Genomic DNA, 14949 nt, shown 5'->3' with positions numbered 1-14949 from the left:
GGAAGATCCCAGTACTTTTGAAATGAAACAGTTGTGGCTCATTTGCATAAGCAGCGTGAAGGACGCGGGGACTGCGGCATTCTGTATACATTGCTGTGGGTAATTGTGTTGAGATTATATAAAGAGGGGTGTGCTAACATAAAAGGCTAAGGCAGAGGGAGATGGGAGATGGGAGGGCGGATTTTGAATAGGCTAATGTTTTAAATAATCAGTTTTATTAAAAACATAATAGTACTCGCTGGAACCAAAACCAGGAACCGGGGACCCGGTTTCAACGGAACCGCTGTAGTGTTATTTTCTGGTACGCAGCGCATGCTCGCGCACGCCTGCACAGATTGTACGTCGTGAACTGCTTATTTTATTTTATTTTTAGACAAATTGATGATCTGTATCCAGTTTAAGTTTGCAAGAAAATATGTACACCTTAAAAACCAGTGTATAAGTCTCTGCGGTGTATAAGTCCCACCCATCCCCCCCAACTTTTTGAGACAATTTCAGGAAAAAGCCTATAGGTCACACTGGTGTATAAGTCGCTTCTCCCTTTTTAGGACCCCCCCAAAAATACATAGAAAATAGACTTATACAAAGGTTTTTACAGTAATTCATGATAAATGTACCTCTGTTTGACACTAGGAAAACACCCATCAGATGGCAATTGATTGCACCTGTACCAAAATCTGACAGCGTACCGCTTTCTGACATTACACGTGTCAGGTTTTGGTAGGCGTACCACACTGTGACAATGCACCACTTTCTAACACTACACCGGTTTCAAAGGAACCGGTTCGCACATGTCTCGTCTCGTTACAATGCAAACCTAAATTTCCGTGGTGTACTTGAAGTTATTAATCGTGTGTTTGCACGAAAATACATTTGAACAGCTTAACAGCTTCAGTTGTTGGAATATTTAAACTGTTATTAGGTTGGTTTCACATGAATTAATTTCTCCAACGGTAAAAAATCTCATATAAAGATTACAATTTTTTAACGGTTAAATCTTGTAGATTTTTTATAGTAAATTGGTTTACAGTCTTTTTACTGAAAATGACCGTGCCGCTCGGCTGCCGGGCTTCTAATCGTAAAATAACAGTGATTTTTTTTACAGTGTAGCTTCAGCGTGTTCTGGGGTACGAAAGAGGAAGTGAGATTACTTTATAATGCCTCTTTCATCAAAAACAGGAACAGAAGAATTCCACAGTACTGTGAACAGCCTCACACACTCACTCACGCGCACACACACACTGAGACACACACTGAGACACACACTGAGACACACACACTGAAACACACACTCACGCACACACTGAGACACACACTCACGCACACACTGAGACACACACTCACGCGCACACACACACGCACACACACACTGAGACACACACTGAGACACACACTGAGACACACACACTGAGACACACACTGAGACACACACTGAGACACACACACTGAGACACACACTGAGACACACACACTGAAACACACACTCACACACACACTGAGACACACACTCACGCGCACACACACACGCACACACACACTGAGACACACACACTGAGACACACACACTGAAACACACACTGAAACACACACTCACTCACACACTCACACACACGCACACACACTGAAACACACACTCAGACACACACACACTCACTCACGCGCACACACACACTGAGACACACACACACACTGAGACACACACACACACACACGCACACACACACGCACTCGCACACACGCACTCGCACACATGCACACACACACACGCACTCGCACACACGCACACACACGCGCACACTCACGAGCACACACACTGAGACACACACACACACACACACATACAGCACACACACACACACACATACAGCACACACACACACACACAGACACACACAGCACACACACACACACACACAGACACAGAGACACACACACACAGACACAGACACACACAGACACAGAGACACACACACACAGACACAGACACACACAGACACAGAGACACACACACACAGCACACAGAGACACACACTTGTTTATAGTGTTAATGAGTGCAATCTAAGCAATTTTGAAACAAATAATCAAGTTCTATGAAAAGAACACAGAAACATGAGCTCATTCCCGATGGAGGGGAGTCCGTTCGGCCCGTCAGCGCGCCTCCGGTTCTGAGCAGCTGTCTGATCTCAGAACTTTGTCAAGTCGGGTCTTAAAGGATCCCAGTGATTCAGCATGGACAGCGTGGCTCGGTAACCCTTGGCAACCCTTGTAACCCATTCCACACCCTCCCCGCTGTCTCTGTGTGAAGAAGTGACTCCTGTCTGTCTCCACTTCATTTCACACTGTGTCCCTCTGGTCCTGGCTTCTGTGCTGCGTTTAAACAACAGGTCTGGGTTACCGAGCAGGGATGGAAGCAAGACTCCTATTGCATAGAGATTCGATCCACACCTGGTTTCACTATGAGTTTAATAAGGACATAAGAAAGTTTACAAACGAGAGGAGGCCATTCAGCCCATCTTGCTCGTTTGGTTGTTAGTAGCTTATTGGTCCCAGAATCTCATCAAGCAGCTTCTTGAAGGATCCCAGGGTGTCAGCTTCAACAACATTACTGGGGAGTTGGTTCCAGACCCTCACAATTCTCTGTGTAAAAAAGTGCCTCCTATTTTCTGTTCTGAATGCCCCTTTATCTAATCTCCATTTGTGACCCCTGGTCCTTGTTTCTTTTTTCAGGTCAAAAAAGTCCCCTGGGTCGACATTGTCTATACCTTTTAGGATTTTGAATGCTTGAATCAGATCACCGCGTAGTCTTCTTTGTTCAAGACTGAATAGATTCAATTCTTTTAGCCTGTCTGTATACGACATGCCTTTTAAACCCGGGATAATTCTGGTTGCTCTTCTTTGCACTCTTTCTAGAGCAGCAATATCCTTTTTGTAACGAGGTGACCAGAACTGAACACAATATTCTAGATGAGGTCTTACTAATGCATTGTAAAGTTTTAACATTACTTCCCTTGATTTAAATTCAACACTTCTCACAATATATCCGAGCATCTTGTTGGCCTTTTTTATAGCTTCCCCACATTGTCTAGATGAAGACATTGGTGCAGTTTTTACATAAAAAAAAACAAACAACTATTCAGTATTTAAATGAGAAACTTTTCTGTTAAAGATGTAAATTACATGTTTTTGCGTCATTTCAGGATTTCAATCAACGGCCAGGTGGGATTGTAAGATAGTAAACGCAGAAAGAAAAAAAACGAATCAGGCGTGTGTTTCGGGAGACACTGAGAAAGAAGAGAAGATACATTAAATAAACCATAATAATAAAGCAAGTTCAGAACAGAGAGAAACATAGTGAAGTTAGAGCGATCCTATTTTAACTTTTAAAATCGCCACAATCTCTAGCAGCACATTGGGCTCTGTCGCCACAGCATTCAGAGTCAATCTGCCCACATCAGAGCCTTTTTATAGACAGAGCCTGTTTGAAATAGGTTCGCACCTCTGTTAGAAGTCTTTGAAACAGGTGGAACCACTTTAGACAGAAAATACTCCATCCGACCACATCAACTGGTAGCAAAACCTGGAATGGGTGACACTGCTGTGCAACAGGAGTCTGATGCCCATCCCTGCGACGTCAGCTCCTTTTGAAAGGCTTCGCTCGACGGCCCTGCTGATTCGTCTGGGCTCCGGGCTGAACAGAGTGAATCATATCACACGCTTGTGTAGGTGTAGCGGGGGCGGCTCTGCACCACGTTGCACAGAGAAGGGCCGCGGCTCTGCTGAAACCACATTCACCAGCGCTACTGAAAATGCGCTGGCTGCTAAACCATTCAATTGTTTCAATGAGCTGGGTTGAACTTGTCGGAGCAGAGCAATGTTAGCTTGTGGTGTGTGTGTGTGCATGTGCATGTGTGTGCGTGCGTGCGTGTGTGTGTGCGTGTGCATGTGTGAAACTTCAGTGTAAATTCAATGGCAAACATTTCCGCTAGAAGTCTTTCTCAACGTCTTCAGTGTAAATTCAATGGCAAACGTTTCCACTAGAAGTCTCTCAGTGTCTTCAGTGTAAATTCAATGGCAAACGTTTCCACTAGAAGTCTTTCTCAGTGTCTTCAGTGTAAATTCAATGGCAAACGTTTCCACTAGAAGTCTTTCTCAGCGTCTTCAGTGTAAATTCAATGGCAAACGTTTCCACTAGAAGTCTTTCTCAGCGTCTTCAGTGTAAATTCAATGGCAAACGTTTCCACTAGAAGTCTTTCTCAGCGTCTTCAGTGTAAATTCAATGGCAAACGTTTCCACTAGAAGTCTTTCTCAGTGTTTTCAATAGAAACACTAAAAGAAACTTCATAAATTCAATGGCAAACGTTTCCTCTAGAAGTCTCTCTCAGCGTCTTCAGTGTAAATTCAATGCAAGAGATTTAAATAGAAGCAGCTTGTTTTCAGAATCCATTCTCTAATAAATTGACATTCACTCTTTCTGGTTTCCTTTATGACGTGGAATTAACAAAAAACAAAAACAAAACAAGAAAAGATGACACACTTATTTATGGAAACCCACCACGCAAAACCAGCTCTCTCGAAAACCCGCATTCCAAACCCCCTTCTCTTTCCGTTGAGAATGTCAGTCTCTCTCTCTCTCTCTCTCTCTCTCTCTCTCTCTCTCTCTCTCTCTCTCTCTGTTTTGTTTGTGTTTAGTCTCACTGTGTAACCCCCCCCCCTTGTTTACAACAACAGTAGGAGAATCGAAGTGGGTGGAAAATGTAGACTGCTGTGATGACACTCTATTTTTTTTTTCCGATAGACGAAGGTTCCACTGTGTGACCCCCCCCCCCCGAGTATGCTATGGACCTTTATACAAGTTTCCTACAGTAAAAGCGTTACAGTGTGATAAAACACAGTGAAAACATTGTAAAGCACAGAGAGGTGTGGTAAAGCATAGGGAAGCATTGTAAAGCACAGATAGGTGTGGTAAAGCATAGGGAAGCATTGTAAAGCACAGAGAGGTCTGGTAAAGCATAGGGAAGCATTGTAAAGCACAGAGAGGTCTGGTAAAGCATAGGGAAGCATTGTAAAGTGCAGAGAGGTCTGGTAAAGCATAGGGAAGCATTGTAAAGCACAGAGAGGTCTGGTAAAGCATAGGGAAGCATTGTAAAGCACAGAGAGGTCTGGTAAAGCATAGGGAAGCATTGTAAAGCACAGAGAGGTGTGGTAAAGCATAGGGAAGCATTGTAAAGCACAGAGAGGTCTGGTAAAGCATAGGGAAGCATTGTAAAGCACAGAGAGGTGTGGTAAAGCATAGGCAAGCATTGTAAAGCACAGAGAGGTGTGGTAAAGCATAGGGAAGCATTGTAAAGCACAGAGAGGTCTGGTAAAGCATAGGGAAGCATTGTAAAGCACAGAGAGGTCTGGTAAAGCATAGGGAAGCATTGTAAAGCACAGAGAGGTCTGGTAAAGCATAGGGAAGCATTGTTAAGACCTTAAGAACATAAGAAAGTTTACAAATGAGAGGAGACCATTTGGCCCATCTTGCACGTTTGGTTGTTAGTAGCTTATTGATCCCAGAATCTCATCAAGCAGCTTCTTGAAGGATCCCAGGGTGTCAGCTTCAACAACATTACTGGGGAGTTGGTTCCATACCCTCACAATTCTCTGTGTAAAAAAGTGCCTCCTATTTTCTGTTCTGAATGCCCCTTTATCTAATCTCCATTTGTGACCCCTGGTCCTTGTTTCTTTTTTCAGGTCGAAAAAGTCCCCTGGGTCGACATTGTCTATACCTTTTAGGATTTTGAATACTTGAATCAGATCGCCGTGTAGTCTTCTTTGTTCAAGACTGAACAGATTCAATTATTTTAGCCTGTCTGCATACGACATGCCTTTTAAACCCGGGATAATTCTGTTTGCTCTTCTTTGCACTCTTTCTAGAGCAGCAATATCCTTTTTGTAACGAGGTGACCAGAACTGAACACAATATTCTAGGTGAGGTCTTACTAATGCATTGTAAAGTTTTAACATTACTTCCCTTGATTTAAATTCAACACTTCTCACAATATATCCGAGCATCTTGTTGGCCTTTTTTTATAGCTTCCCCACATTGTCTAGATGAAGCCATTTCTGAGTCAACATAAACTCCTAGGTCTTTTTCATAGATTCCTTCTTCAATTTCAGTATCTCCCACATGATATTTATAATGCACATTTGTATTGCCTGCGTGCAGTACCTTACACTTTTCTCTATTAAATGTCATTTGCCATGTGTCTGCCCAGTTCTGAATGCTGTCTAGATCATTTTGAATGACCTTTGCTGCTGCAACAGTGTTTGCCACTGGTTACCTCGCTCCATTTTGAGGTTTCTCCTCTAATCAGTTCTTTCTGTTTTCTACATGTTAACCACTCCCTAATCCATGTGCATGCGTTTCCTTGAATCCCTACTGCGTTCAGTTTGAGAATTAATCTTTTATGCAGGACTTTGTCAAGCACAGAGAGGTATGGTAAAGCATATTAAAAAGCCAGGGTAATCTATGGTAAATGCAGAGTAAAACCATGGGAAAAGTATGGGGGAAAAACTGCAAAAATACTGCAGTGAACATTTATAAGGGAAGTGATGTTTTGACTGACTGACCAGAATTCGATTCTGAGTTCAACAGAGGCCTGATATTCTGTCTGTTTTTTCCCCCTTATTCTCAGGCACGGAATAAGCAGACTGGCGACATGACAGCAATCAAAATCATCAAGACAGAACCAGGCGAGTTTACTGGTGTAGGGACTGGGAGGGACTGGGAGGGACTGGGAGGGAGGGAGGGAAGCAGTGTGGCTCTAGTGGAGCTGAGGAGGGACTGGGAGGGAAGCAGTGTGGCTCTAGTGGAGCTGAGGAGGGACTGGGAGGCAGTGTGGCTCTAGTGGAGCTGAGGAGGGACTGGGAGGGAAGCAGTGTGGCTCTAGTGGAGCTGAGGAGGGACTGGGAGGGAAGCAGTGTGGCTCTAGTGGAGCTGAGGAGGGACTGGGAGGGAAGCAGTGTGGCTCTAGTGGAGCTGAGGAGGGACTGGGAGGGAAGCAGTGTGGCTCTAGTGGAGCTGAGGAGGGACTGGGAGAGAGGGAGGGAAGCAGTGTGGCTCTAGTGTAGCTGAGGAGGGACTGGGAGGGAGGGAAGCAGTGTGGCTCTAGTGTAGCTGAGGAGGGACTGGGAGGGAGGGAAGCAGTGTGGCTCTAGTGGAGCTGAGGAGGGACTGGGAGGGAAGCAGTGTGGCTCTAGTGTAGCTGAGGAGGGACTGGGAGGGAGGGAGGGAAGCAGTGTGGCTCTAGTGGAGCTGAGGAGGGACTGGGAGGGAAGCAGTGTGGCTCTAGTGTAGCTGAGGAGGGACTGGGAGGGAGGGAGGGAATTCAGACTATATGATATTGTTTCCACAGTGTGCAGTGCAGTATCGTCTCAGTCGCTCTAAATCTGGGACTGCCCAGGGGGGTGAGGGGGCGGGGTGAGGGGGTGAGGGGAATCCCCAGAGAGTGGCGAGGGGGGGTGGAGGGGGTGTGTACTTCCTTAAATTAAACCATGTGACTTGCCTTCACTATCACTTTACAGTACAATACAACACAATACAGTACAGTACAATACAGTACAGTACATTATAATACAATACAATGCAATGTAATACAGTACAGTACAATACAATATAATACAGTATAATACAATACAATACAGTACAGTACAGTACAGTACAATACAATACAATACAATGTAATACAGTACAGTACAATACAATATAATACAGTACAATACAATACAACACAGTACAGTACAGTACAATACAACACAGTACAGTACAGTACAGTACATGCCAGTATGTTTAACCCAGGCCAGTTGAATTTCTTTGTATTTTCCTATTTCAGAAGACGATTTCTCTGTGATCCAGCAGGAGATTGTGATGGTGAAGAGCTGCAAGCACCACAACATCGTGGCGTACTTCGGCAGCTACATACAGTAAGAGGGGGAGCGGCTGGGTTAGGGTTAGGGTTAGAGCATTGTTATTTTATTATTATTATTATTATTTATTTCTTAGCAGACGCCCTTATCCAGGGTGACTTACAATTGTTACAAGATTATTTTTACATACAATTCCCCATTTATACAGTTGGGTTTTTACTGGAGCAATCTAGGTAAAGTACCTTGCTCAAGGGTACAACAGCAGTGTGCAGCGGGGGGGGGGGCCTATACGTGGCTGATGCAACCAAGGTGGATTATGAGTTTCATGTCTGAGATTTTACTAATAGCATCTTCCCTTATAAGAGTTTCCCATAGTAAAAACACAGCAAAATGTAATAAAGCACAGAGAGGTCTGGAAAAGCATAGGCAAGCATTGTAAAGCACAGAGAGGTCTGGTAAAGCATAGGGAAGCATTGTAAAGCACAGCGAGGTCTGGTAAAGCATAGGGAAGCATTGTAAAGAACAGAGAGGTCTGGTAAAGCATAGGGAAGCATTGTAAAGCACAGAGAGGTCTGGTAAAGCATAGGGAAGCATTGTAAAGCACAGAGAGGTATGGTAAAGCATAGGGAAGCATTGTAAAGCACAGAGAGGTATGGTAAAGCATAGGGAATCATTGTAAAGCACATAGAGGTATGGTAAAGCATAGGGAAGCATTGTAAAGCACAGAGAGGTATGGTAAAGCATAGGGAAGCATTGTAAAGCACAGAGAGGTGTGGTAAAGCATAGGGAAGCATTGTAAAGCACAGAGAGGTGTGGTAAAGCATAGGGAAGCATTGTAAAGCACAGAGAGGTGTGGTAAAGCATAGGGAAGCATTGTAAAGCACAGAGAGGTATGGTAAAGCATAGGGAAGCATTGTAAAGCACAGAGAGGTCTGGTAAAGCATAGGGAAGCATTGTAAAGCACAGAGAGGTGTGGTAAAGCATAGGGAAGCATTGTAAAGCACAGAGAGGTCTGGTAAAGCATAGGGAAGCATTGTAAAGCACAGAGAGGTGTGGTAAAGCATAGGGAAGCATTGTAAAGCACAGAGAGGTCTGGTAAAGCATAGGGAAGCATTGTAAAGCACAGAGAGGTCTGGTAAAGCATAGGGAAGCATTGTAAAGCACAGAGAGGTCTGGTAAAGCATAGGGAAGCATTGTAATGCACAGAGAGGTATGGTAAAGCATAGGGAAGCATTGTAAAGCACAGAGAGGTATGGTAAAGCATAGGGAAGCATTGTAAAGCACAGAGAGGTCTGGTAAAGCATAGGGAAGCATTGTAAAGCACAGAGAGGTCTGGTAAAGCATAGGGAAGCATTGTAAAGCACAGAGAGGTCTGGTAAAGCATAGGGAAGCATTGTAAAGCACAGAGAGGTATGGTAAAGCATAGGGAAGCATTGTAAAGCACAGAGAGGTCTGGTAAAGCATAGGGAAGCATTGTAAAGCACAGAGAGGTCTGGTAAAGCATAGGGAAGCATTGTAAAGCACAGAGAGGTCTGGTAAAGCATAGGGAAGCATTGTAAAGCACAGAGAGGTCTGGTAAAGCATAGGGAAGCATTGTAAAGCACAGAGAGGTCTGGTAAAGCATAGGGAAGCATTGTAAAGCACAGAGAGGTCTGGTAAAGCATAGGGAAGCATTGTAAAGCACAGAGAGGTCTGGTAAAGCATAGGGAAGCATTGTAAAGCACAGAGAGGTCTGGTAAAGCATAGGGAAGCATTGTAAAGCACAGAGAGGTCTGGTAAAGCATAGGGAAGCATTGTAAAGCACAGAGAGGTCTGGTAAAGCATAGGGAAGCATTGTAAAGCACAGAGAGGTCTGGTAAAGCATAGGGAAGCATTGTGAAGCACAGTTTAGAGTAGACACTCCAGCGATGTTTTAAAAGGTCAGCCTGTCAGTTCTCACCTGCCTGTTGGTTCTGTTGTGTGCAGGTCCAATAAGCTGTGGATTTGTATGGAGTACTGCGGAGGAGGGTCTCTGCAAGACGTCTACAACGGTGAGAGAGTCACGAGTCTGATCAAACTGCAGCAGACCCTGATATTGATGCGATCCAGCCCTCTGAAATGTCTTTATAATATATAGCACTAGACCCTGATATTGATGTGATCCAGCCCTCTGAAATGTCTTTATAATATACAGCACTAGACCCTGATATTGATGCGATCCAGCCCTCTGAAATGTCTTTATAATATATAGCACTAGACCCTGATATTGATGCGATCCAGCCCGCTGAAATGTCTTTATAATATATAGCACTAGACCCTGATATTGATGTGATCCAGCCCTCTGAAATGTCTTTATAATATACAGCACTAGACCCTGATATTGATGCGATCCAGCCCTCTGAAATGTCTTTATAATATATAGCACTAGACCCTGATATTGATGCGATCCAGCCCTCTGAAATGTCTTTATAATATATAGCACTAGACCCTGATATTGATGCGATCCAGCCCTCTGAAATGTCTTTATAATATATAGCACTAGACCCTGATATTGATGCGATCCAGCCCTCTGAAATGTCTTTATAATATATAGCACTAGACCCTGATATTGATGCGATCCAGCCCTCTTTAGAATATTGCTTTGAATCTTTCTCTCTCCTCTCTCAGTGACTGGCCCCCTCACAGAGCTGCAGATTGCCTATGTGTGCAGAGAGATGCTGAAGGTATGTCACAGGAATCTGGGTTATTAGAAATTAATCCTTGCTCAGCAGAGTCTCTACAAACCACAACAGGATCTACAGAAATAGATGAAGTGCCTTAATATCAGGGTTTGTTTAGATACTTGGAAACATATCATAAGTCATTAAATCTAAACAAATTGATAGATTTATTGATCTGATATTAATGCACTTAATCTGTTTGTGTAGATCCTGTTGTGGTTGAAACGTTTCAGAGGCTTTGTGGCTGACGCTGTGCGTGCCAGATCTGCAACCCTAGCTGCTGATAACAGGTTTCAACGGGGACAGGGCTTGTAGTGTATAAGAGACCGTACAAAAAATTCAATGCAATACTGGAACTGTGGTCCCAACTCACAAAACTTCAAGAACTGTTTTTAATTTGGGGAGTGTTTTGTTAAGAAGTGTTTTTAGTTGGAGAGTGTTTTGTTAAGAACTGTTTTTGTCATTTTGAAATAAATAAATAATTTGAAACGTGTCTGTTTGTGTTTTTGCCAGGGTCTGGACTACTTGCACAACCAGAAAAAGATTCACAGAGACATCAAGGTTAGTCTACCGTCACCTGCAATCATTTTAAATGTGGCTTCGCTGTACCCTGCTCCCCTGTGCTGTACCCTGCTCCCCTGTGCTGTACCCTGCTCCCCTGAGCTGTACCCTGCTCCCCTGTGCTGTACCCTGCTCCCCTGTGCTGTACCCTGCTCCCCTGTGCTGTACCCTGCTCCCCTGAGCTGTAGCCTGCTCCCCTGTGCTTCACCCTGCTCCCCTGAGCTGTACCCTGCTCCCCTGAGCTGTACCCTGCTCCCCTGTGCTGTACCCCGCTCCCCTGAGCTGTACCCTGCTCCCCTGTGCTGTACCCCGCTCCCCTGAGCTGTACCCCGCTCCCCTGTGCTGTACCCTGCTCCCCTGTGCTGTACCCCGCTCCCCTGAGCTGTAGCCTGCTCCCCTGTGCTTCACCCTGCTCCCCTGAGCTGTACCCTGCTCCCCTGAGCTGTACCCTGCTCCCCTGTGCTGTACCCTGCTCCCCTGTGCTGTAGCCTGCTCCCCTGTGCTTCACCCTGCTCCCCTGAGCTGTACCCTGCTCCCCTGTGCTGTACCCCGCTCCCCTGTGCTGTACCCCGCTCCCCTGAGCTGTACCCTGCTCCCCTGTGCTTCACCCTGCTCCCCTGAGCTGTACCCTGCTCCCCTGAGCTGTACCCTGCTCCCCTGTGCTGTACCCTGCTCTCCTGTGCTGTACCCTGCTCCCCTGTGCTGTACCCTGCTCCCCTGTGCTGTACCCTGCTCCCCTGAGCTGTACCCTGCTCCCCTGTGCTGTACCCTGCTCTCCTGTGCTGTACCCTGCTCCCCTGTGCTGTACCCCGCTCCCCTGTGCTGTAGCCTGCTCCCCTGTGCTTCACCCTGCTCCCCTGTGCTTCACCCTGCTCCCCTGAGCTGTACCCTGCTCCCCTGTGCTGTACCCTGCTTCCCTGAGCTGTACCCTGCTCCCCTGTGCTGTACCCCGCTCCCCTGTGCTGTAGCCTGCTCCCCTGCGCTGTACCCTGCTCCCCTGTGCTGTACCCCGCTCCCCTGTGCTGTAGCCTGCTCCCCTGCGCTGTATCCTGCTCCCCTGCCCTGCTCCCCTGTGCTGTGCCCTGCTCCCCTGTGCTGTACCCTGCTCCCCTGAGCTGTACCCCGCTCCCCTGTGCTGTATCCTGCTCCCCTGTGCTGTACCCCGCTCCCCTGTGCTGTAGCCTGCTCCCCTGCGCTGTATCCTGCTCCCCTGCCCTGCTCCCCTGTGCTGTACCCTGCTCCCCTGTGCTGTACCCTGCTCTCCTGTCCTGTACCCTGCTCTCCTGTGCTGTGGTATGAGTTGCTATGGTGAACCGCAGTTTGCTGTAGGTGTGTGTAGCTCAGCTCTGCTCTCAGTCAGTCTCTCTGATCTCTGCTGCAGATCTAAGGTGCTCTTCCTGCACCAAAGCATTCAGAGGCTGATCGCTATCAGAGAGAGAGAGAGAGAGTTTGTAGCGTAATGCCGCAGCGCCAGAGACACACAGTATTAATAAACATGGCAAACTATTGTAAGCTGTGATAATTAACCATTGGAAAAGCTTGGTAAAACTTCTAGTAAACTTACAGGGGAAGTGAATGCATTGACTAATTATACAGAAATCTTTTGATTCCAGTAACTGCAGCCCACAGCACCACAATAATGAAACGCACACACTCACAATGAAAGCTACGGGGGGGCTACAGTAAACACTGACGCATTCATGTTACATTTTTTTTTTCGAATGATCTGAAGTATATACCTAGGCTTTGCCAAGGATTCCTACCTAGAGGGGACTTTCTTTCATCCCACAAGTGTGATAAACAAGCTCCACATCCCCGCTCCCCCTCCCTGCTTTGCATATGAACAATACACAGCGTCCCTCTCTGTGTGTCTCTGTGTCTCTGTCTCTCATTGTGTCTGTGTGTCTTAGTGTCTCTGAGTATGTCTCTGTGTCTGTGTTCTCAGTGTCAGTGTGTCTCAGTATCTGTGTTTTCAGTCTCTCAGTGTCTCAGTGTCTCTGTGTGTCTCAGTGTCTCAGTCTCTCACTGTCTCACTGTCTCAGTGTCTCAGTCTCTCACTGTCTCAGTGTCTCAGTCTCTCACTGTCTCACTGTCTCAGTGTCTCAGTCTCTCACTGTCTCAGTGTCTCAGTCTCTCACTGTCTCAGTGTCTCTGTGTGTCTCAGTCTCTCACTGTCTCAGTGTCTCAGTCTCTCACTGTCTCACTGTCTCAGTGTCTCAGTCTCTCACTGTCTCAGTGTCTCAGTCTCTCACTGTCTCACTGTCTCAGTGTCTCAGTCTCTCACTGTCTCAGTGTCTCAGTCTCTCACTGTCTCAGTCTCTCAGTGTCTCAGTGTTCTCAGTCTCTCACTGTCTCAGTGTCTCAGTGTTCTCAGTCTCTCACTGTCTCAGTGCCTCAGTTTTCTCAGTCTCTCACTGTCTCAGTGTCTCAGTGTCTCAGTGTTCTCAGTCTCTCACTGTCTCAGTGTCTCAGTGTCTCAGTGTCTCAGTCTCTCACTGTCTCAGTGTCTCAGTGCCTCAGTTTTCTCAGTCTCTCACTGTCTCAGTGTCTCAGTGTCTCAGTGTTCTCAGTCTCTCACTGTCTCAGTGTCTCAGTGTCTCAGTGTCTCAGTCTCTCACTGTCTCAGTGTCTCAGTGTCTCAGTGTTCTCAGTCTCTCACTGTCTCAGTGTCTCAGTCTCTCTCAGTCTCTCTCAGTGTGTTTGATGTGAGTGCACTCTCATGCTCATGCTGTTGCTCTCCTGTCTCTGGTTTATCTGCAGGGAGCCAACATCCTCCTGAATGACCTGGGAGAGGTCAAGCTGGGTGAGTAGCAATAGCAATGTTATTTGTATATATATATATATATATATCTCAGTGTGTGTGTATTAGTGTGTGTATCGATGTGTGTGTGTATGTGTGTCAGTGTCAGTGTGTGTATTAGTGTGTGTGTATCTCTGTGTGTGTGTCAGTGTGTGTATTAGTGTGTGTGTGTCAGTGTGTGTGTCAGGGTGTGTCAGTGTGTGTGTGTCAGTGTGTGTGTCAGGGTGTGTCAGTGTATGTGTCAGGGTGTGTCAGTGTTTGTATTAGTGTGTGTGTGTGTCAGTGTGTGTCAGGGTGTGTCAGTGTGTGTGTCAGGGTGTGTCAGTGTTTGTATTAGTGTGTGTGTGTGTCAGTGTGTGTGTGTCAGGGTGTGTCAGTGTGTGTGTCAGGGTGTGTCAGTGTTTGTATTAGTGTGTGTGTGTGTCAGTGTGTGTCAGGGTGTGTCAGTGTGTGTGTCAGGGTGTGTCAGTGTTTGTATTAGTGTGTGTGTGTGTGTCAGTGTGTGTGTCAGGGTGTGTCAGTGTGTGTGTCAGGGTGTGTCAGTGTTTGTATTAGTGTGTGTGTGTGTCAGTGTGTGTGTCAGGGTGTGTCAGTGTGTGTGTCAGGGTGTGTCAGTGTTTGTATTAGTGTGTGTGTGTGTCAGTGTGTGTGTCAGGGTGTGTCAGTGTTTGTATTAGTGTGTGTGTGTCAGTGTGTGTGTCAGGGTGTGTCAGTGTGTGTGTCAGGGTGTGTCAGTGTTTGTATTAGTGTGTGTGTGTGTGTGTGTGTATCTCAGTGTGTGTGTATTAGTGTGTGTATCGATGTGTGTGTGTGTATGTGTGTCAGTGTCAGTGTGTGTATTAGTGTGTGTATCTCTGTGTGTGTGTCAGTGTGTGTATTAGTGTGTGTGTGTCAGTGTGTGTGTCAGGGTGTGTCAGTGTTTGTATTAGTGTGTGTGTGTCAGTGTGTGTGTCAGTGTGTGTGTCAGGGTGTGTCAGTGTT

The 14949-nt window shown here is 46.1% G+C and overlaps 1 protein-coding gene across 2 annotated transcripts in view; it reads left to right on the top strand.

Moving 5' to 3' along the window:
- LOC117966769 (mitogen-activated protein kinase kinase kinase kinase 5-like) overlaps nt 1-14949 on the top strand; it is a 47636-nt gene that overhangs the window by 5671 nt on the left and 27016 nt on the right. For both annotated transcript variants that reach the window (XM_059020362.1, XM_059020361.1), the window contains exons 2-7: nt 6678-6735; nt 7875-7965; nt 9874-9938; nt 10555-10610; nt 11121-11168; nt 13929-13971. In XM_059020362.1, coding sequence (XP_058876345.1) covers nt 6678-6735; nt 7875-7965; nt 9874-9938; nt 10555-10610; nt 11121-11168; nt 13929-13971 — 361 coding nt within the window. The remainder of the gene's footprint in view (nt 1-6677; nt 6736-7874; nt 7966-9873; nt 9939-10554; nt 10611-11120; nt 11169-13928; nt 13972-14949) is intronic.

This window comes from Acipenser ruthenus, unplaced genomic scaffold (genome assembly GCF_902713425.1).
Source record: "Acipenser ruthenus unplaced genomic scaffold, fAciRut3.2 maternal haplotype, whole genome shotgun sequence".
Taxonomy (NCBI): Eukaryota; Metazoa; Chordata; class Actinopteri; order Acipenseriformes; family Acipenseridae; genus Acipenser; species Acipenser ruthenus.
This window is presented reverse-complemented; position numbering and strand designations above follow the sequence as displayed.